At 39.9% G+C, this 23,412-nt stretch overlaps 2 protein-coding genes across 6 annotated transcripts in view; both read left to right on the forward strand.

Annotated features, from left to right (window-relative positions):
- LOC142374377 (PH and SEC7 domain-containing protein 1-like) overlaps positions 1-4,790 on the forward strand; it is a 59,423-nt gene extending 54,633 nt beyond the window's left edge. For all 5 annotated transcript variants that reach the window (XM_075458028.1, XM_075458029.1, XM_075458030.1 and 2 more), the window contains one exon: positions 70-4,790. In XM_075458028.1, the coding sequence (XP_075314143.1) occupies positions 70-333 (264 nt within the window). In that variant the 3' untranslated portion in view covers positions 334-4,790. The remainder of the gene's footprint in view (positions 1-69) is intronic.
- A 1,365-nt stretch (positions 4,791-6,155) lies between these two features.
- On the forward strand, positions 6,156-22,147 carry LOC142373510 (inhibitor of nuclear factor kappa-B kinase subunit alpha-like). The gene is made up of 22 exons (XM_075456799.1): positions 6,156-6,284; positions 6,770-6,888; positions 8,545-8,639; positions 8,796-8,913; positions 10,070-10,139; positions 10,253-10,341; positions 10,430-10,519; positions 10,673-10,797; positions 11,982-12,089; positions 12,191-12,326; positions 12,636-12,830; positions 13,652-13,754; positions 13,837-13,960; positions 16,419-16,570; positions 16,689-16,750; positions 16,849-16,958; positions 17,583-17,632; positions 17,723-17,828; positions 17,982-18,129; positions 18,626-18,762; positions 19,364-19,463; positions 19,946-22,147. The coding sequence occupies exons 2-22, from the start codon at positions 6,784-6,786 to the stop codon at positions 20,009-20,011; spliced, it is 2,289 nt and encodes a 762-aa protein (XP_075312914.1). The 5' UTR covers positions 6,156-6,284; positions 6,770-6,783; the 3' UTR covers positions 20,012-22,147.
- The last annotated feature ends 1,265 nt before the right edge of the window (positions 22,148-23,412 follow it).

Consider the following 23,412-nt stretch of genomic DNA (forward strand, 5'->3'; position numbering starts at 1 on the left):
ATCAGATTCAGTCTGTCAGGTCTTTATTTTTCACATCTTAATTTCATCTGTCTTGTGTACTCTCATAAGAAAACGCGATATGGGACTTACATCATGCTGCTGCGGGCTAAGATCCGAAGCGGTGAGGACGACCTGTCTGTGTTTGAGTCACTGCTCCTGGAGGACAACAGTCTGCAGAGGGCTCACTCCAGCCCCACGCTGCAGGACAGTAGCCTGGCAAGCCAGGCCAGCAGCACCAGGGATGGAGGTAACAGCAGCAAAGCCAGCGGCTGCAGCAGCAAGCATCGTCAGGAAGGCCAGAGACACAGCTACCGACAGGCCGTCAAAAAGTGAGACGGGGTGGGGGCGCCGGGAGCGGCACGACGTTGCACTACCAGCGGCAAGCTGTCTCCCTGCATAGGTTTTTATTTGAGATCCAGGAGGGTTTGGAGCTCTGCTTGAAGGGGGAGCAGGAGTGAGGGTCTGCCCCATGCTCTCCCCCAAATACGACGCCCCACCCGGCACCCCGATCTTCTCATCTAACAGAGGAGGTGCAGATCCTGTGACTGGCAGAGTGGCTGGGAAAAAACCAGCAAGGATGTTGGTGCAGGAGGTGTGAGGAACAGCTGGGAGGTCAGAGATCTGCAGAGAGGAGGTGTCTTTGAGGCCTGTGGGTGCAGCAGCAGACTGTGCAGTGAGATAATGGGCTGCTCGTGGATCAAACAGGGCGCCACATGCAGACTACATCCAGCATCTCTTCCTTTTCTCCCCTTTTGTTCTTTCAGGGCACCTCTCCAGCCACGTTCTCCCACCTTTTTTCTTGATCTTTTTCTCTGTTTGGGACCAAACATGTTTACACACTTTAAACTGTCATCACATTATAGATGACTAATGATCAGATTTTAGTTGGATTGCAACCACCGCTCTTATGTGAAGCACTGTAATAGACTTTTGAAACGACACCAGGTATTATGGAGCCACTACATTCCAGCTCCTTTCTTTTGCCACATCTTCACGATGTATTCACATTCCACGCGGGAGCTGGAACTTACAGATTTTAGCTGCTGTATGTTCCAGTAAAGGTGGTACCCAGTTGAAACAGTGTGGACAGTGTGGCTGCAGACATGATATGTTGCAGCTCCTCCTTTCTGGCCTCTCATGACCAGTTAAAGGTAACAGCTCCAGTAGAAGTTCACAGTTCTCCTGCAATGCGTCTCACAGCGAGAGGTCTTTTTTGCTCTACTTGAACATATCTTTCCCGGTTGCTTTTGCTTCTGTCATGTGATGTGCATCAGTTCTCTTTTCTTGGCCGAATGTTGTTTTCTGCAGTGATCCGCATGCCTGCATCCAGCACAGCTTCTTTTAATGCTTTTAATACTTTTAGGGCAAAAAACGAGCATTAAAGTTGCTCTCGGGGGCTTCTCAGTCATCCTCCTCATGCCGGTGCCATATCCAACACATGTAACCTTTGTCTGCACTCATTTACGAACCCTGTTTTAACACTCACCAAGCAGACCTTGAATGTTCCTCTTCTTTTTGGTTTCAAATTTTTTACAGTCTTTTACTGTCATTTCTTGATGTTGAACTTGCTTCCTTTGTATATGTCAAACGTAAGAGCAAATATGATATTGAAGACATAAAAGGAAATATGCTATCCATACTCTTTGTAAACATCCAGAACATGTTGTACTGTATATAATGCACCACCTGCTTATATTGTAGGATATATGATAATATATTTGCAATATATTCAGCTCACTGATGTGATGATGCATTAGGAACACAGAGATTTCTTCTCGTTAGTCCCAAAAACGCTACAGGATAATCATGTTTTTTTCTTCTTATATACTATATGAATACTTGTAAAAGCCTATGTACCTAACAAAATTTAGTAAGGGTGTTTTCAACAGGCTTACGCTACGTGGTACTGTTAAAAAGAAATTCAGCTACAGCGGAAAGTGTTCCAAAGCCAAAACCTAATAGCATGATTTTAATTGGATCAGGGCTGACAGTGTTGTTACAGATGCATGAAAAAAGTGAGGAATGTAAAAAGGGAAAAAAAAGGGAAGACAATGTGACAAAGAATTTCCTATTTTAGGAGCGTGGCATAGGGGCAAACTGGTCTTGGAATGGAACCATGTAATATGTTGTAGCCATAGACACCTCATAAGATTATTGATGCATAGCCATTTTGTACTCAGGCTTTAAAACAACACCTTGAACAGCTGCTGCGCCAGCGTCCAACTCGCAGGGAGAGCTGTCAACATTCAGTTATGTTCCTCTTTCAGCCATAATCGCACCTGCTGCACCTGCAGTGAATATGCATGGCATCTCCCTCCCACCCGAGGCAGGGATGGATATTGCAGGGCTACATGAGACAGGACCTGTTTGTGTTAACTGCGAATGTCAAGTCTGTTTGTGAGTTGGATTGTGTGTGTGACTGTGCTGGATTTTCAGAGGAGCCTGGAGACAGTTTTTCATTTCTGTTCGTGACGTTAACTCTAAAATGCGCTATTCCACTGTACAGTTTCTGAAGCAGATTATATGATATTCAGACTTATGCACTGCATAGTGTTACTCTCTCAATCATGCTTCTTCTTCAGTTTAGAGCCTGTAATTGCCTGTAATTTGAGGGTTGTTTTTTTTTTTTAAAGCAACTGTTCGAAAGTTTTCAGATGCAGCTTCTTAATTTTAAGGTTTTATGTGTCTTCTTTGTCTCGTGTGACAGTTAATATGATTTTATTTTGTTTTGGGGCTGTTTGTAAGTCAAGAGAAGGAGTTTATGGTTGTTTTTTTCACATACTGCCTGATGTTTTGTAAACCAAACTGTTAACCAGTGAGGAAAATGTCTTGGAAATATGATATTCAGAAATGAATGCCTACTTGTAGCCCCATTAAATGCAGGTGTTGTATTTATTTTCTGTTGCTTACTCCGGTGTCTTTAAAAGCTTTTTGTGTAACCTGTTGTCAGAACTGACATCCTGTAGCTTTTAACAGTTATGTAACTTGACATTACTGTGTATTTATTGATATTGTTTCATTACGCTGTTTGTAATGTGGCCAAAATTAATCACGCTGAACACTGAGAGATTCACTTACAGATATTCAGATAAATCAGATGCCAATTTTACAAGACAACAAAAGCCTCTCTCAGGATATATTTTCTGATAATGTACATTTCTTATTTTCCCACACAAACTAAGCTTTTGCATTTATGTTACTTTTTTAAATTTTACATCCTTCATCATAGTGCTTTCATGTTATCTATATTTCACTCTATTGTGGCCAAAAGCTGTTATTATTAATGTGTTATTATTGCGACAGTAACACAAAAGCCTAATATTTTGCTGTTTTTCAACATTACTATTATTATTATTGTTATTATTACTGGCAATCGAGTAACACTCTAAGAAGGAAGCGTGGAACTTTAAAAAAAATGCAAAAAATATTTTCTCCCAGTAAAATTAAATCAAGCTTATCATCAGTAACGATGTATATCAGTGTATCACAACTCCCCTGTTCAATAACCAGCAGCTGCAGCCTACAACTGCTCCAAATTGGTGCTGCTGTTGGAAATTCATCTTATGTCAGGTGAAACTTCCCAAGCGTGAAGATTTGCTCCTTTTCTTTGTCATGACTGACTTAAATTCAATCTAAATGGACTTTGGAGTCAAGATATTGCACCAACATTTATCTGTTTTAACTGTAAACCCAAAATGTCTGGATTATAGTATCAAATGACTTCAATGACAATAGTAAGCATGATGATTTAGCGTCCTCTGAAGAGTTGGGTTAGTTGCCCTTTTTGACCTAATTTAGGCCTCGGGGGGCCAAAAAACTGCAGCCTCGTCACCTCAAAAAATGTATAAATCTGACCTTGAATCGGTCCGTGCCAAGTTTCAGTACTGACACCAGAAGTGAGTCTAAACTAAACCCAAAGCAAGCCAGATATCAACTGTGCTTGTCATAATAATAACAAAAAACAGAGATGCCTATATTTAAAAAAAATCAGCAGTTGATTGATCAGAAAACGAATCCCAAAGTTAGTTTTGGGGATAATTATACCTGCACTGAAGTTAAAAAAAAAAAAAAAGTCCAAAGATTGACCAAATGAAAGCTACTGTGAGAACAATCATTTAATCAGATCTGTATCCCACCTCCCCTCCCCTCCCTCCATGTGTTGTCACCATGGCACTGGTTGGCGTTGAAATGGCTGATTCCCCTGGTGACGGCTCTCTGATGCTCAAGCAAAGGTCGCTTGTCGTTCTGCGCTCGCACACGTAGGATACCTCTCTGTTAAAGCAGTGGCGCACGCCTGCAACTGCAGCAGTAAACATGCACTCTCACTGTTTCCATCTGTCATCAGCCTCTTTTTCTGAATGTAAATAAAGCATGAGATATTATGATCTGCTTTCATTTGTATTATGGTTACAGTGTTAAATGAAGGGTAATTATATAAGATAGGTCAACATGTTTTCCTGTCCTTGAGCCCACAGTCACGGTTTGGTTTTGTTTATTTTTAGTTTTTTTTTCTATCAATGTGAATGAAGGAAATGGCTATATTTAATGCTGTTATATGCTGTTGTGTTTTAGAGAATCGAGCCAGCTCATACAAAACTTTTTACATGTAGAGGTCTGATTCGTCTCAGTGTTTTTTAGACTGGTGCAGGTAAGGCAATGTTCATTTTATGCTTTACAAACAGTGAGCTACATGTGTCACTGCCTTGTTAAAACTCACCAAGGAAATGTTGTTTGTGTGCTTCTCTTTTTGGGACGCATAGAGGATAAAAATAAAAGTGTTTTGAAAGGTTTGCTGTGTCTGAACATCATTATGTGTAACATTAAAGTATATGTACTCGGGTACTTGACTTGAGAGCTTTTCTAATGTGTTTTATTCAAGTAAATGCTGATTAAATATGTGTTTTTTCCATAAAATTATTAAAATGATCTCCATTTTCACCAGCTATAGGCAAGGCAAGGCAAGTTTATTTGTATAGCACAATTCAACTACAGGGCGATTCAAAGTGCTTTACAGGTACATTAAAACAGTAGAAATAAAAAGCATGATTTAAATAGCTATAGGAAAAAAGAGCTATAGGACTAAAATGCTGCTAACATGTCTTTAAATCACTGTTATCGACCTTGTAATATACAGTAACACATCACAATTACATATTCCTCTGCATAATGAGTATATTTTGATGACAGTCTCTATGCATTTTTTATATTGTGTATACAAGATGCTAGTTGTCACAACATTTTGAACCTATTGTACTTCATAGTTGCAAATGTAGACATTAGATATGTAAAAATGAATGATTTTAATATTACAATATCATTCACTGTAGGCAATTTCCCCCTAAATTCAGAAGGAGTTAAGATATGAGAGCTTTTAGCTGAATTATCTGTTCAATTTTAAAATTAATTTAGTTCCGTTTAATCATATAGCCTTCAGTTCACAACAAATGTCAATACATGTCCAACTAGATAACATCCAATTCAGTTCAGTTCATTATAACTGTTATATGATGATTTTAAAATTTCACTTCATGCTTCCTGGGAACGGAAGTCTAACACTTTCATTTCAAGCATTTCATCTTATTATTATATTTAATTCACAGACCCCACTTAAAGGATGCAGTAAAAGCTATTTCCTTCATTTGAGCCAAGAAGAAAACTGGATAAATATATTATTAGTTAAAAATCAGTAACAGGTACTGCTTACTTCAGCAACTGCAACAGAGCCAAACGATCTAATTTGCCTTTTAAAATTCTTCTAAATTAATTCAGTGATACATTTTTTTCATGCAATTTTATGTTTCATTGATGCTAAATGACATAATGAGTCAGCATTGCGACAAAGAGACTCTAAGCAGCTTTAAACTGCCGGATGTTGACACAAAACAAGTACAAAGAGACATCTTGAAATAGCAAATATACCTGCAAAACAAATACAGAGACTCAAAATGACTACGAAAGAGAAGCGAAATAGGCACAAAAGACTCAAACTGATCCAAAGGCCGCTAAAAAAAACTGTTTATGAAATACAAAAGTAGACTCAAATTGAATCAACACATGTGGTATTTAGTTTAATTTCCCGTTCTTGCGATCTTTAAACCGTTTAGTCTTCTGAACGCAGGAATAGCGCCAGTGCACCGATGCATTTACAAGAAACACAGCCGGGTTTCTCGTGACGTATGTGTGGGAAAGTACACACACAGCGACCTGAAAACAACAAGACACAGTCAGAACAGACCACACACTTCTACCGAAAACGGCTCATGACACGCTCATAGGAACCCGATGTAAGTCTCTAAACGCGGTTCAACAGCAGTCCGGTTGGGAAACATTTATCGAAACGCCACTTAACTGGCGCTGAAAGCCTTCATTTCCTAACTAGCTAGAAAGCTAGTGTATTTGGAGCTGGTTGGTTGGCTAACTAGCTGCTCGCTTGTTAGCCCAAAGAAGCTAATGTAATGACAGTTGTATACTTTTTTTTAGCCGTTACTTTATGTCGAATGTGTCATGTATAAGAAATAATAGAGACCACTGGTGCCAAATGGCCTTAAACAATCCTTTAAGCCACCTTTTTGTACTATTGGGGAATGTAATGGGACTGGCAGGCGTCCCAGGATGTAGCCAGACCCTGTAGTTGATAGCTTTAGTTAGCTAGGTTGGAAATCAAAGAGCGCCTATGGTCACTGAAAGGGTCTCAAAGTCTGTCGTTATACACATATATTTGTTGCCCCTACTTTGTTGGCATGTGTTATTTATAATTTGTTCTTTTCAGATTTAATTACAACAATGGAGAAACCTCCTTTCAGACAGAACCAGAACTGCGGAGACTGGGAGCTTAAAGAGAGGCTGGGCATTGGCGGCTTTGCCCATGTTTACCTGTATCAACATCGCGTGAGTGTCAAGCCAGAAAAATCCTCACCCTGCCGACCTCTAACTTCACTTGAGCATATATTTATAAATTACATCAGAAAGGAATGAATTACTTAGTAGAAATGTCCCTCAGGAGCTCTTTAAAATGCATGGAGCAATAAGTTATGGAAGAAGTATTCAAGCACTTTAAGTAAAACTACAGTTTAAAATGTAGCTGATAAATTAGATTAAATTCCTGCATTTACAATCTAGACAGGTAAGAATAGGTAGGGCTTGCAAAAGAAACTGAAAAATGTACTTAAATTACATAAAGACATCCACATTTATTCCCATCCAGAGGTGCTTTAACTTTTCACCAAAATCTTAGTATTAATGATTACAGCGCTGGGAATTTTTTTTATTTTAATTGAGGCCTGACTATATATTGGTTGTGTGTTTTTATGGAATTGAAGGAATTGATATTTCAAAAGAGCACACGTACAGATCAGTGCTAAAAGCTGACTGAAGTGTTTCAGATTAAAATGTAGAAATCTCTGCAATGAGGCCAACAAGCAGATGCAGGGTCCTGAATCAAACATCATGCAGTTCAAAGAGGCTCAACTGGAATACAGAGCTGGGGGAAATGTCAAACAGGGAGCCACAATCATTTCCATGGCAAATGACACAGTTTGGTGGCATTTTGTGTGTGATTTTCTTCACCAGTTTGTGCACATTTACATACAAGATGAACAAACTTAGTTAGGAAATTAGGTCTCGCTTTACTGTTGTTGTTCCACACTTATCAAAGCAATCACGTTTGTTGTAGCTGTGCATTATGGCCTTAAGGGATGGCGAATCCCTTGGCGTTAAAGAAAGATTTACAGGAGAATGTTTAAAATACAAGCTTTACTTGTTTGAGGAGCTGTTGTTGCATTCAGGCTGGCATTCACAAATACAGCACCTCGAGGGCTGTCCCACACTGCAGGTTCAACATTTCCGGTTTATCTTCCTGGTTTTTCCAACTCTGGATATGTACCGTGTTGATATAAAAACAGATCGAGTTGACATCACAATCACATATTTCCAGCAACCTGTAAAGTAGCATGTCTGCTTCTGCCAAACAGAAAGAGAAACTGTCAAAAAAGAAAAAGATGGCAGACTATATGGAATGTAAATGAATACGTTGATCATTTTCACTGCCATGTCATTAAAGAACAAGTAGATCTGATGATTTATGATTGTGCTTTTTATTAGATAAATGTGTTTGTCAGATGCAGCAGTGGCTGATTTTAAATTCTCTTCACAATAAAGAAAAACATAAGGGATTCAAACCCGTCAATGAGCTCTAAAAATGCTGAACAAAAAGGGTTTTCGTAGTACACTAATTTAAATTTTTCTGTAGTATTGTCTAAAATGGGTATGAATGTGAATACAGACATCATTTGATGCAGTGTAGTGAGTTTAATGCACTGCACGCTCATCTACTGTAGAATAAGTCTTTTTTAGTTTATTATATTTTAGAAATACAGGAACAGTATCTGAGTAATCAGTCTTTGTTTTAGGTCGTAAGCGTCCCTTTCTGCTGACGTATCTCTCAGGAAGATACAAACAGCGTTGTCTGTCATTAACGTTAGAGAGAGACTTTAGCTTTTTTTTATTATTATGCTTTTATATCTCTGTTCTGTTCTATTTTTTTAGGAGACAAATGAAAAACTTGCGGTGAAAATGTGCCGCCTGGAGCTTACACTAAGAAATAAGGACAGATGGAGCAGAGAAATACAGATCATGAAAAAGTTTGTATAATATTTCATTCTTGTGCTGATTTATACACCTTATTTTTACAATGAAAGTTGCTAATTGCTTAAAGAAACCCTCAGTTGACGGTGAACATTGCGCTGGCTGTCATTGAAAAGTAGTGTAATCGGGATTCTTGCTCCTTTCTCACTCAGGTTAAATCATATTAACGTTGTGACTGCCCAAGATGTCCCAGAGGAAATTACATACATCTCCTTAAATGATCTTCCACTGCTGGCCATGGAGTACTGCTCCAGAGGAGACCTGAGAAAGGTGAGGAACTTGTTGACACACCCTGTGCCATGGACTTATCTCCTTATATTAAGTTCATACTTTGTGAAATTACCCAAAAATATGAAAAAAAATATGTGTTGGCACTTGTCTGAGAATCGGTAGTCCAGTTATAGCTGTTTGGACATTGATGATACATTACAAAATCAGCACAACTGATGGCTAATTCAGCATAGTTTCACTGGCACAATTTTGACAAAATAACAACAAATACAGACTGAAAGCAACTCTGAAGAGAAAACTTGTGAAATACAAGCTTTAATTTCTTTTGTCAACATTTATCAGGCCTATGTGTTTGTTGACATGTTTCCACCATGTAGGCAAAAACCTCTGAATTTCACTTTTCACTTTCATGTGTCTGATAAATGCAGGAAAAAGAAGGGAGAGATTTCTGGAGGGGGGGGACTGTCAGACATACGTTTTGAAATACAAGAATGTCAAAGGAAAAGCTGAGAAACTGTAGTAGGCACATTTGGAAGGAATTATAGTGGATATAAGTTGACCGATGCTGACTCGGGACACATCAGAATTGCTCCATCTCTCTCAGAGAAATGCATCCTGTTAGACGGGCTTTACACAGTCCTACAGTCTTCACAAAGTTTTGAATTTGATATAAGGTGAATATGTTAGTAGTATTTGAGACTATTTTCACTATGGAACTCGACCACCATGTTGTCACCTCTTGGTTTATTGGCCATTTTGAGCCACTGGCTTAAATCCACTAAAATCCAGTTTACGAATCATAATTTAGACTTTTAAAGCCGTTTCATTGTTGTGCATCTGCTTGTGGAGTCGTAGAATAAGCCCAACACCTTTGCTTAAATGTCTGAATGTATTGTGCTGGTGGAAAACTTTATTATGCCAAGTCTTATGTACAACGCAGAGATGCAAAACGTCAGATAACCACATGCACGCTGTGTATGTGGAGCCAGACGTGCAAATTATTGTGCAGCTTTCAACAACAAGGGAATTCAGACACTTTAAAAAGCCATTAAACCAGAGGATAGAACATTGTGAGTCTCCTAAATGATTTTCAGTAGACGCAGCTTTAGTCCAACATATTGGTCCTTGACATGTCTGTAAAGTTGACATCATTCTGACACGTGTTGTGAATATAACGACATTTTTCTGACAACAGGTGCTGAGCAAACCTGAAAACTGCTGCGGTCTGAAAGAGAGTGAAGTGCTTTCATTACTCAATGATGTTGGTAGGTCTTCTTGTTCTTTTATTTTCTTTTTTTTTTTTTTCTATGTGCTGCTTCTGCATGAAGACGTCTTTTCGAGCCCCATCACTGACTCTAATCACTCACTTCTGATCTAGGATCAGGTATCCAGTATCTACACGAAAACAAGATTATACACAGAGACCTTAAACCTGAAAACATAGTGCTGCAAGACATCAATGGAAAGGTAAACGGTTTAGTTTTGGCCTTGTGTTTGCTGTCTTTGACTGCTCGGCTTTGATTAAAATGTGCTACGTTTACTTACGATTCTGCAGCTGGTTCACAAAATCATTGACTTGGGTTATGCCAAAGATCTGGACCAGGGCAGTCTGTGTACTTCCTTCGTCGGCACACTTCAGTATCTAGTAAGCTTTAAAATACAAATTATTACCAATTTTCAGTAGCTTGATGCAACCAATTTGTTACTTAAAGTCAGTGTTTGTTTTTTAAACTTCTATTTATTTGTCAAAGAATGTGGAAAGCCTGTAAATGAAACTCTTTCGATGCTTTTTTTGCAGGCTCCCGAGCTGTTTGAGAACAAGCCCTACAGTGTTACTGTGGACTACTGGAGCTTTGGCACTATGATATTTGAATGCAGTTGTGGTTTCCGTCCGTTCCTGCACAACCTGCAACCTGTGCAGTGGTAAGATGACCAGATAAGATCAGCACTGTAGCATCGTCATCGGTTGTCAGAGAAAGGCTTGTTGGAAACTTGCTAATGCTACAAGTTAAAGTCACTTGTTAAATAACGATGTCTGTGTAAAGCACAGGTGGAGTCGACACAGTTGTCGAGCCTTAACATCACACACATGGTTTTATATTCTGTGTGCACGCACTAAGTTTCAATGGTCAAGGCTTTTCTTGACAGAAACAAACATTTACCGACTTTAACGTCTCACGAGGTGGCTGAGGACTTGTTTATGCTTGTACTGCATCTGCCTGCGTTGCTCTCCACCCACGCAGAGTGAAGGATTCTGGGAATTTTATCAACGCAAACAGACTTGTGTGGAGTCCTCTGTTTGCTTAGCCATTGGAGATGATGGTGCATGTTGAATGGTAGCTCCAGATGGGCCATTTTTCATTAATTTAACAGGGTTACAACACAATGTTTGAAAAGTGAGGAGTTCTTTTTGTGTGTTTTCCAAGTCTGGATTAATATAGAAAGTCCAGGACCGCTGTTCGTGGACAGTGTACTCAGCGTTGTGAAGACATTTTACCATAAATTTCCAACTTGTTAGCTCAGCCCTAAAGCACACGTGGCTTTATCACCTGTTTTACTGTTAAACTAATGTTGAAACCGTAGTTAAAGGTATTTCTCATGGACTACAATCTCCCTTTATTTTGCAACCAGAGGTTTCCCCCATACAGGTTAAAAAGCACAGTCACATCATCTTAATTTGTATATATAGGTGGATACGTCCATGTTTTATTTGCTATGTTGTTTGAAGTAGACCCGCCATTGTTTTTGGGGGTTCAGAGTCAACTTCATGTTGTTGAAACCTTTATGGTTGCAGATACTGTGAATATTCAAGGCAGACCAGTTTGGTTTGGTACCATATGATTTTTACAAACCACAGTATCTAGAAATACTGGATGCTAACCAGACCAGAATAATATTCTGTCCCTTTTTGTCTTAATTAAATACCAGATGTGAAATCATGGACAAATAATAGTAGTCAGTTTTGGATCATTGCTGTCGATTGGAATTGGAACTGTGTTTATATCGGTATCAATTCTTTCCGGGAACAACTAAAAGCAGCTCCTTCGTATCATGTTTTTCAAGATTTGTTGGTGATAGTTTATCGTTTTGTCTCGTCTGTTCCCCAGGGCCAGCAAAGTGAGGAATAAAGGTCCGAAAGACATCATGGCTGTTGAGGATCTGAACGGTGAAGTCAGGTTCTCCACACACCTCCCGTACCCCAACAATCTCAGCAGGTTAGCACCCTAAACTCCAATAGATTTTATGCGTTTCATAATCCCACAGAGGTGCTGCAGTAGTTGAATTAACAACTAAAATAGAGTTTTTTGTTTCGTAGGACACTGTTGGAGCAGATGGAGGTCCTGCTTCAGCTGATGTTAAAGTGGAATCCTGACCAGAGAGGAGGCCGAGTGAACCCCGACACGAAGAAACCGCTGTGCTTTGATGTGCTCGAGGAGATACTGAGTATGAAGGTGAGTTAAGGAGGAATCTGTTTTTCTCACAGTTTTATTGTAGTGTGATTTCTGTTGTATTTAAAGAGAAAATTGCAAAGATAGAGGGTTACTGTGTCTTCCTACTCTCATATGCTGCCTGGTCTTTTTGTCCAAAAAGTTCCCCGATTCGTTACTTGGTGCTTTTAAAGCCAATAAAAGGATTTGATATTCACAGTTACTTGGGTGTTCATTTCAAACACAAGCAACCAAACAATTGTGGCCCTCATCATGTTAAACTCTACGGTGTAAGCGTCGTTCACACTGAGAGGTTTTCTCCTCTCCCCTCAGGTCGTCCACATCCTGAACATGACCACAGCTCAGGTCCACTCGTTCCAGCTGACTCCAGACGAGAGTCTCCACAGTCTGCAGAAGCGCATCGAGGCTGAGACGGAGATTGAAGTGGTGAGCCAGGAGCTGCTGCAGGAGACGGGAGTGTCTCTGGACCCCAGGAAGGCTGCTGCACAGTGTGTCCTGGATGGAGTGGTACGTTGATGAGAGGGCAGCTCAGATTTAACCGTCGAGTTTACATCAAAACCTTTAAAATTAGCGCTTGGTTTGCTAATTACATTACATGAAAACATAAATCAAAGAGGATTTGTGTCACTCACCAGCAGTCGTAAAAGTTTAGAGAATTCCAGCTAATCTAAGTTAACGATACTCTTTCAGATACACTTCTTGTATAAGTGAGTCCTGGGAAATATAACAATCGTTCAGGTTATTCTTTTTGTATCACTCAAAATATATTATAGCATGCTGAGATTTAAAGGATTTGCTGTAATAGACGTCACATTTCCTGCAGCGTGACTTTCGCAGACACAGACGTTATCATGTATTTATCAAGTTAAATCCACTTTTAGTTTGGATTTTAAAATTCTACTATCATTTAGCAAGTTTAAAGGTCTAAAATGGATATTCTAAGCCTCCCAGTTTGCTCATTTGCTGCTTGGATATGTGGATATATGGAAAAATCCCTCGCTCAAAAGGTGTTAAATATGTGGTATTTGCTTCTTACTTGCTTCTTACTTTATAATGTAACGTTTTTCTGTCCTTGTGAACAGGGTAGAGTTTCTTCTGATTGGTAGCATCTAAATATTGGAATGTGTAGCATCATGCTATGTGAACTTTCTTGTGTTTTCCTTTTTGAACGTTTAGAATCACAGAAGAAAGTGTGAAAAGGCTCCATTTCCAAGTATCATGACTCATCCCACATTCTTTTCTTAAGTGCATGGAGGGAATTGCCCAGAGAGGCTCCTCTGAGCTTCTTGCTGTTTGTATAACTGATGATTTTCTTCTCTCCTGTGCAGAGGGGCTGGGACAGCTACATCGTGTATTTGTTTGACAAGAGCATCACCAGGTACTCTGGTCCCTTCAGTGCCAGACGGCTGCCTGAGAAAGTCAACACTATTGGTGAGTTTTTCCTGTGACTGATGTGTCAGTTTTTAGTTATTAACTTCTTTAAATTTGACGTGCGTCACATTCACCTTTGCAGTGCAAGAAGCCAAGACGCAGCTGCCTCTCGTGGCGTTGAAGAAAGTGTGGGGTGAAGCTGTGAGCTACATTTGCGGCCTGAAGGAGGACTACAGTAGACTGTTCCAAGGACAGAGAGCTGCCATGTGAGTCGCACGATGTTTGTCTGCAACGTGTTATTTAACAGCAAATCATGAAGCATGAATATGTGTTTCACTGCTGTTTTATAAGGCTTAAAGGTGTTATTAGACATTGAGAAGCATGCTCAGTACATTTGGTAGAGACATAAAGGTTAAGTCGGTTCAAAGATCTACATTATAAGAATAGCCTGAACTTCAACCTGACCTTTTAATTAGGTCAAGTCCGAGTGAAACCTCTTAATGCGTCAGCAAACCTAAACATGGATATCAAGCAATAATTAATATTACAGCTATGCATTTTCAGAACGAAGGCCACAGGCAGGTCTGAATGTAAAATGTTCAAATTCACAGTCTATTAGCAGAGTGTCTGCTTTTTCACGGTAAATATCCTTTTTTTTACATCCACCGTACTCGGAATATCTAGAAGGAGAAGTATTTCTCTCTTCTCTGTTATAAGCTTAGATGTGAAAGAAAGTTGTTTTACAGGCTTTTCATTATGCTCTCTGTTTTGTTAATCCCTCTGAACACTGTTTCTCTGCTAAAGAAGAAAGTGTTGACTCAGAATAGGTACACCTTTTTGTGTAATCCACATTTGCAAAGAAAATAGCACCTCGTTAAATCTAATCAATGCTAATTTGCCTGGATGGAGTTTTTTTAATATAGAAAAAAGCCTTGAACTGGGCCAGAAGCACTTTCTGTTCACTGCCAGCAGACAAGAATAAGAACAACAACGAGTTTCTTTTCAACACTGTGGCCTAGTTGATTAAGAGCCAGAATGCTGTTGCTCAACATATTCTCTCAACACTCAGCAGCAATGACTTCATGAGGCTATTTACAGATAAAATGTTGTCAGTTGGAGAGAAAAAATAATCTTCTTCATCCAACAGTCTGTATAATTCAAATAAGTGATGTTATGGTTATACAATCTGGTTTAAGGCCTGACTTTAGGGTCCTACTGAACTACTGTCAACAGTCAGGGTTGCTGAACAGTCATAATGTCTATTGCACCTCATCCCAACTAGACTGTTTAAGAACATCCTACCCCCATCTAACCCAAACACTTCTGTACTACAGCAGTCTATCACTATTAACTGACTACGTGCCAGTTAATACTGTAGTATTGCCATAGTACTGTATACTGCCATAGTACTGCTTTGGACTGGTATTATTCATACTTTTCTGTTAGATTTTAGTGGTATTAATAGTGTAAAAGATGTACCCTTACATACCAGAGTTAGTAGTGGAGTTCCACAGGGTTCTGGACTAAGACCCTCCTTGTTGTCCTCATAAATGTTTCATTTGGGAAATATAATCAGTCATTTCTGGCTTGTCTTTAAGACACGAAGGCCTGAATAACCTGTCATTGTCTACTTTGAATTATGTTTGTGTAACCGTTGTATTGCATTTTTTTAAGGACCGACACTCTCTCAGCTTCAGGACTGGACTTTTATTGCCTGAATAACAATAGTTAAAAATAAATGTATAAACAAAAACGCATGTACCTGAATAACAATATGGAAACTAACTGGTCAGCTCACGGTCAAGCACAGCACTCGTTCGGCACAGCTTCATGAGAGAAAGTTAGCAAGTTTGGCTTAGCCTTCGAGCTAAGATCGCTAACAATAAGCATTCCATTAACATTACAAAATAAAATCTTTTCAACACATTTAGTCAAATGCAATGCTGTCGCCATCTTACTGAGCATAATATATATTAATAATCCTGCTAACTATATTATTACATTACATTACACACAGTTTCAGTATAACGCTGTGCTTTGTGTAACAAACCTAACATGGACTCAATCCTCGTGTGCTGGCGCTGCGCCTACATCACAGCCCATATTTATGTGCTGAGAAGAGAATGAAGGTAAATAATATTGGCAGTCACTGTGAAAGTGGATCAACAGCCAACCCGTTACATTTGAACTGTGATGGGGTTTTTTTTTGGCTTTAAAAATGTCATATAATCAGTATCTAACTTTATAATTCATTTTTATGGCTTACCTCAGCTTGCAGTACTACTGTAAACAACCTTTGAGCAATTTTTGACCAATATTTGTCTTTTAATTCATATTCTAAACAGGTCTCTTGAGTATGGGGAGCCACCAGGGATATTATTCACAATAAGTTTGCATACACACATGAAAAGCTCTCATATAAACTACTGAAAAGCTCTTTTATAAACTATTGCATATGCAAGCTAATTCTTAATAATGTCCCGAGCGACTCCCCATACCAGAGCGACTTGTTTTCTTCTGCGTAACATCACTTAAAGTAGGAGCATCCTGTCCCGTGGTGATGCTGATCACACATTGAGTTACAGTAGTGTTTGATAAAGTGTTCTATAGATAAAGCTGAGCTGAGTTCAGGTGACACAGTAACGCTCGATGGGGCGACCGGACAAACAGGAAGCATTGCCATCAGCATATCAGCGCCGTCTCTTGTCCTTCCTCTCCCTCCAGGTTGAGTCTCCTGCGCTACAACACCAACCTGACCAGGTATAAAAACAGCATGTTTGGCTTCTCTCAGCAACTTAAAGCCAAGCTGGACTTCTTCAAGAGCAGCATCCAGTATGACCTGGAGAAGTACAGCGACCAAATGCACTACGGAATATGTGAGTTCTTACTGGCAGCTGCTTGATTTCTGATTCTGTGACGTTGCTTTTCTTAAATATCACTGAGCAGGATGGTATTTATTTTTGGTGAGCTGTCTGTCTGTTTGTCTGTTCAAAGCCTCTGAAAAGATGCTGAAAGCCTGGCAGGAGAACGAAGAAAGGGCAGCTACTTTTGTACAGGTAATGGGATTTCTAAATCCCATCGGTAAAACTTTAATATGACGTTAATGCTCCTTTTATGTTTCATCTGTCGGTGTGCTTCCTGGTTCGTCCTGCAGGTGGCAGAGGTGAGCCACTTGGATGATGAGATCATGGCTCTGCACTCTGAGATAGTGGAACTTCAGAGGAGCCCGTACGCCCGACGCCAAGGAGACAAGATGGAGCAGCTGTAAGTAATCATGAGGACGTGAGAACAATCTAAATCATTTGTTTTGTTCATTTGGAAGGCGTAGAGTAAAGATGCTATTTGTTGGTTTGCTAAGTGGAGCTAATACAAATAATGTAAAGTGGATGGTTGTTTGTAACCACCTAGATTTTTATTTAGGGTCTCTACTTATTTCTTCCATTTGCCTGAATGGCTTTCATTATTAGCAAACTTGTACTTAAACCTTCATGATATTGTGCACATCTAAAGTAGAAGTTCCCCCTCCTCTTAAGCTTGTATTTTCTTTCAGCCATGTGATATTTTTAATCTCACGAATGCCTTTAATGTGTCATAAAATGGGAAACTTCCCACAGATCACCTAACATTATCACGATAAAAAGAAGTTGAATATTTAAAGATGCTGTTCTGTTCCACCGGGGAGGAATGTTGGTCTTTGTTAGAATAAAATAATATCTGACTGGATGATTTAAGGAAGCTCAAACTCCAGAAAACCCTCAGTCAGTAGAAGCCTTTTTGTAAGCACAGGTCGTAGGCTTTAAACATCTGATAGAAGCTACTTAAAGGATCACAAAACAAAAAGCTTCAGAACTGTAAGCATTTCAGTGAGTTTGATGCATTCTGTTGCAGAGAAGAAAAAGCGATCGACCTCTACAAGCAACTGAAGATGAAATGCAAAAGTAAGAAACTCACTTTCTCTAAAAAGAGATTCACCTAATTAACTTTTCTCTAAAGGTGTTAACTGTGTTTATTTGATGCTTTTCTCTCAGTACCTGACTCAGATGTGAGTTGCGACAGCTCAGAGATGGTGAAGGCCATCATCCAGACTGTCCAGAACCAGGACAAAGTCCTTAAAGACCTGTACACCCACCTCAGGTAAGACCAGAGGTTTGTTTTAACGGCATCGTCCCACCTGCGGAGCTCTATGGTGAACGGCACCGCTAAGTTTGATTTAGGCTTTGCCCTCTTCTTCTGAAGGAGATATTCCACCTGAGTCTCTCAGCACTTTATTTTTCCTCTCCTTTACAGTAAGATCCTGATCAGCAAACAGAAGATCATTGACCTGTTTCCACGAATTGAGAAAACGCTGGAGAGCATCAAGGATGCTGACAACACAGTGATGCAGATGCAGAATAAAAGACAGAGAGAGTTCTGGCATCTGCTCAAGATCGCCTGTGTAAGTCATTCTGCTTTGGTCCCAATAACTCGGGTCGTTCTTCTTTTTTATTTTACTGGAATTGATATCGTACGTCTGAAAAAGTCGGTGGGTTGCATATGCTCAGCCAAGGCTTCATGCTTTGCTTTAATGATCTGTTGTTGTTAAATAAAACTGTTTAAATTCTCCCACTTTGACACCAGCAATTATTTATTATAATCTGCTTTTCTGTGGGTCATTTTACTTTCAAATAAATCGGTTTTATCCTAAAAAATGTTTGAATCCAAAAGCAGAACATATCCAGCTTCCTGTTAGTTTAGTGAAGAGGTTAACCATTTAGATGTCTTCTGAGCAGCTGAGTCGGTCCTGCTGGTTCGAATTTGCTCCCCAAATGCTTTCTGTTTTCATATCTGCTATATAATACGAAGTCGGAGGGGAGAGTGTGCTGCCTGCATTCCTGTTGCAGGAGGGAGACGGCATGTTTATTTTTCATCGGTATGAACCGTCTCTCCCTCAGGCCCAGAACTCGTCTCGGAGCTCAATAGCAGCCAGTCCCGAGTCGTCCAATCTGCTGCAGGTTTCTCAGTGGTCACAGTCGGCACAACCTGTCAGCTCTCCTCATCCCCTAACCTCCCTGCCTGGGCCAAACGACAGGTAACTCCCTCTTTCATGTGTTCTGACCATGTCTGCACAGGATGAACAACTTTCACCTCGTCTGGTAAAACTCTGCCCAGAACCAAAGTTACCAAATCTACCTTTTAAATGGGGAAAAAAGCTTCTGAATCGCTGTGTAAATATGACTCGCATGACACCAAAAAAGGACTCCTTTACTCTGTAAGATCAGCATGAAATATCAGCAGAGTTGGCAACTTTCTCATCAACCTGCTGGAGTACCTGCAGTAGGTAAATAGCTTCTACTCTGACTAATTTGTCCCAGATTTATCTATTAGAGGATTGTTTTGTATTTTACTGCATTCGTACCACACAGTTTGAGTACTTTGTGTATTATAAATATACTAACATTTCAACCCTTTGGGGGTATCAACAGATGGAGACGGAGTATAATAAGTTAATGTTCTTGCTACGGTCATGTGTAATTCTGCTTAACATGTTTTTTTTTTAAGTTGTTGCAGTGTCCCTTGGCCCCTCTCTGGGTTTTTCTTATTCTGCTGAATACTAAACACATTGTACGTATAGAGGGGGCCTCATGTGACTGATGTGATGCTTATAGACTCTGAATGTGTGTTTCCTTCAGTGATGCTGCCCCACGACTGCTGCAGGAGAACCAGAAGTATCTCAGTCAGCTGACCAGCCTGATGCAGGAGGCTGTCGACGAACAGACCAAAAGCATAGTGGTGAGTTCACTGGCTTCACTTTGTGGCTTTATTCCACCTTTTAATTCACTTTGAAAGTTGGAAAACGTGAGAAATGTTGTAGGTTCCATAAAACTGCTGATCTAACCAACAGCAGCAACAATATTAAAGGCAAGCTTAGTTCACTGTGTCCATGACCGGGGTGAACATCACTTAAATCTCTTCAAACGACATTTTAATCCAAAAGGAACTAAGAAACCACACCCGGCAGATCCACAATTGAGTGTGACAACGTTATTTGCTGCTAACTTTATGTGGACTCCCACAATCCACTTGACTTTGAGACTTTCTAGTTATTGTTCTTCATGTGGTCGGCCCTTAAAAGTGCAGAAACTGTGTCTCTGCTGACTGTTTTTATCAGAAGAGGTTCTGATTTGTAAACCAGACACTCTGCGTACTTCTGTTCAGCATTTCATTCATGAAAGATGCTTCTCTGGTTTGTCTTTTTATCTTTGGTTAATCAGGACCAGGACTGGAGCTGGACGAAATACGAAACTCTAACGACAAAATTAAAAAAGCGAAATGCGTAAGCCCCGTTTTCCTCCTTCATCCCCGCCTGAGCTCCAAGTAACACTAAAGGACTGTAAGCCGTCAGCGCCGCGCGGCGGAGTGCCACCACGCACTGTACAGCTGAGCGTGGACTCGGGACATCCTGTTAGAAACGTCTCTCCTGATCGTTGGGCGGAGAAAACGGAAAAAGATGGAGTTCTCACATGCTCGGTGGTGTCGGTCAACTCCCGTTGTTTCACATGGTGGAAGGTTGGATTGATTAATGAATTAATAATCTTGTTTTTATACCAGAAAACAATGAAGCTGTCTCGCTTTTATCCTTCTCATTATGCTGCATAGTGTTAATCATCATTCGTTGGCTCACTTTTACTGTCGCTGCAACATCGAGCAAACTGTAGCACCGGACTCGAGGGGTTCGAGGTGGATAACGGCGTCGGAAGGGCAGGAAGTGGTCGGGGGTCGAGGAGATTACAATCAGGCAAACAGCACTTTGATACTCCCATTTTATGTAGCCTCTCTGGGAAGAGACGAAACGTTCCAGGCTGCCAAAAACCGTCGCAACGGGACAGAAACTGTTATCGTCGCTCATCAGTTTAAGATATGTTACTATAAACTTTTGGGAGGGTTAAAGTCTATGTAAGTATGTTTTTATTGATAGTATTCTATAAATCACAGGCAGAGGTCTTTTGTCAGGATTTACGTGGCTCATACATGGCTGGCCATTATGTTTATACGTTGTTTATACTGTACATGTCTGTTTGATTATCGAGGAGCTGAGCCGACGGTTTGTGTTGAAGCTATTAGTCCACATTCAAAGTTTCCATCTGCCAGTGTTTCAGTTCACTTACCAGATAAAAAGAAGCAACTCGTTGAACTGATTTTTCATAAAATCGAGCAAGACGACAACAAAAGCTCTTCATTTTAGCCACTTTAGCTCGTTTTTTCCACTTGGTAGCAGACGCCCAGCTCGAGAAGATGAGTCAGAAAGTGAATTTTTTTTCAAGCACAAATATCAAACTGCGCTGACCTTTTTTTTTGTTTGTTTTTTTTTATTTAAAACTCTTTATTTCTGCTGGTTTGGGGTTTTTTTGCATCACAAAATAAATAATTTCACGTATCACCTTCAGCTTTGAGTCACAATAACGACGGTATTCTCCTGTTTTCTGACTTCTTAGAGAAAACTATTGATAATTATTCAAGAAAAACACGTTTTAAATGATCATTAGTTGCAAATTTACTGTCGCATTGTAGTTTTGAGCACTTTCTAACTTGAGAAAACGGTTCAAATCAGTGTTGAAGTCATTCTGACTTTCAGGAAACTGATGCACACGAGTAGTGTTCCTGCAGAAAATTAACTTTATGACGAGATGAGCAACGTATTTGAGAATTAAGGTATTTTAGAATTTTATTTAGAATAGGAATACGAGTAAGAAAATTCATTTTTCGGCCATTTATTGAAAAGAAACTTGTCTTACATTTGTAATTCACATCAAATAAGTCCAGTTTGTTTGCGTGTTGACCAGCTTTTCACTTAAAACTGTGTTAAATTATCCAAATATCCGAATGTGACGTGTCCAGGGTGCAACATTGAGAGGCAATCTATCAAACTTTATTTATATAGCCCTTTACAATAGCCAACTGGTACTCAAAGTGCTTTACAACAGGATAAAAACAACAATACATAAACATTAAGTAGATTGTTTTTTTTAGATGTTTGATAAAATCACCGGTTTGGTCAAACAGCGCGTGGGCTAATCTGTTCGGTTCCGCTCCCATCCATCCTGTAACGAGTTGCGACTCAGTCTGGTTTCCTCGACCACTGATCCTCAGCGACGCGAGCGCACACAAGACCCGGACTAGTAAAAGGTTGAATGTACTGCGGTGACGTCGTCTGGTGGTGAACGTGCACGTTCATGTGGCTGCTTTGGGCCGCGCAACATGCTAAGCTGTATTTATGAAGTAAAAGTGCAATGGTGAAACGTGTTTCTTTTTTTGTATTTAAGTCGTTTGATTTGTCAGTTTTCTTTTCAGTTGAGTATTGGTTCCATCTGTTGGTCTGAATTTGTCTCTGAATGTTTCATTTTTAGGGATTTCATTGTATGAAGATCCGATGTTTACCAGGTAATAAAAATAAATGACTTTGGCACCATTCAGTTCATCATTTCTCCTTGTTTTCAATCGTACCGCCGTCTTCTTCTTCTTCTTCTTCTTCTTCACAGGATCAACATTAGCTCAAATTTCATTCACCCCAAAGCTAAATTTATAACAAAAAGCTTCTAAAACTCGTGGAATGTCCTCACTACTTTGTGCTGATACCTTTTTAATGCACATTCCCAGGCCTGAAACTCCCCTGGGCTGAGGTACCGCTGTTCATGACTTATTTTCCAGTCAACACTTTGTTTTATGGTCACATTTTTGCGGCGCTTTGGAAAACAAAATCACATGTATGGCTGTACATGTGCAGGGCTCCGAGGGAGATTTATTTTCCTGACTGTGGTGTTACATCCCACAACTGTAGGGGGAGCCAAAGAGCAAAATAACTGTTCAAATTCTCCAGTGATACTTCAATCAGGAGTCTCCAATCAGAAGTTTTGGGGCCAAACTCTGTTGACTGGAAGCCAGATCGATAAATACTGATCACAGAATCCACTCGGTGAACATGACGCTGGACTGTTAATACTCCCGAAATGTTATTTTACTAAATAACATACCAAAGTGTTACAAATGATCATTGTGTGTGCATAAAAATACAAATCATGTGATTACTTTGGCCCCTCACATTATGTACCATACGTAGAAACGCACACACAGCTTTCCATTATAACTTATCCGTTTCCTCCATTAATCTGTGTTGCTTTAACGAGTCCCGTCCATTCCTCCTTTTGCAGTCAACATTATCCTAATTAAGTGCTTATCACCATAGTTTATTGTGGATGAAACATCTCCCAGATCCTCTGATCTTAAAGCCCGATATTGAGTTAAGGATCTTGCCTCCTTAGCTCGGGGAGGCTCCAGCACGGCCAGAGCCTGGGAGATCCTTCAGCCACTTCTCTTCTGAAATGGTCAGATTGGCTTCATTCTCCCGTCTGTGTGACTGTAAACTAGTTTAAAGCAGAGTTTAAAGCATCCTGTGTGGTTACAGCCTCGTTTTTTTTTGTTCACGTAGGTTTTAAACAACTGAAGACTGGCAACAATCGACAGAAAGTGACTCAGTTGTTGAACCAAAGGATGCTCGGCCTTCAATCTGAGTGATTAACGGTGCGTCACTGAGCTGTGTAGATTATTTTTTCCTCTTCTTCCTCCCTTCTCATGACCCGATTGAAGTGCTTCCTGACTCTGGGTTGAGCTCAAACTGTTTCACTGCATCTGTCAGGAAATGATTTGTTACCAGCATGAAGAGTCATGCCAGGTCACTTCTGCT

The sequence above is a fragment of the Odontesthes bonariensis genome, chromosome 23, assembly GCF_027942865.1.
Source record: "Odontesthes bonariensis isolate fOdoBon6 chromosome 23, fOdoBon6.hap1, whole genome shotgun sequence".
NCBI classification, from domain to species: domain Eukaryota; kingdom Metazoa; phylum Chordata; class Actinopteri; order Atheriniformes; family Atherinopsidae; genus Odontesthes; species Odontesthes bonariensis.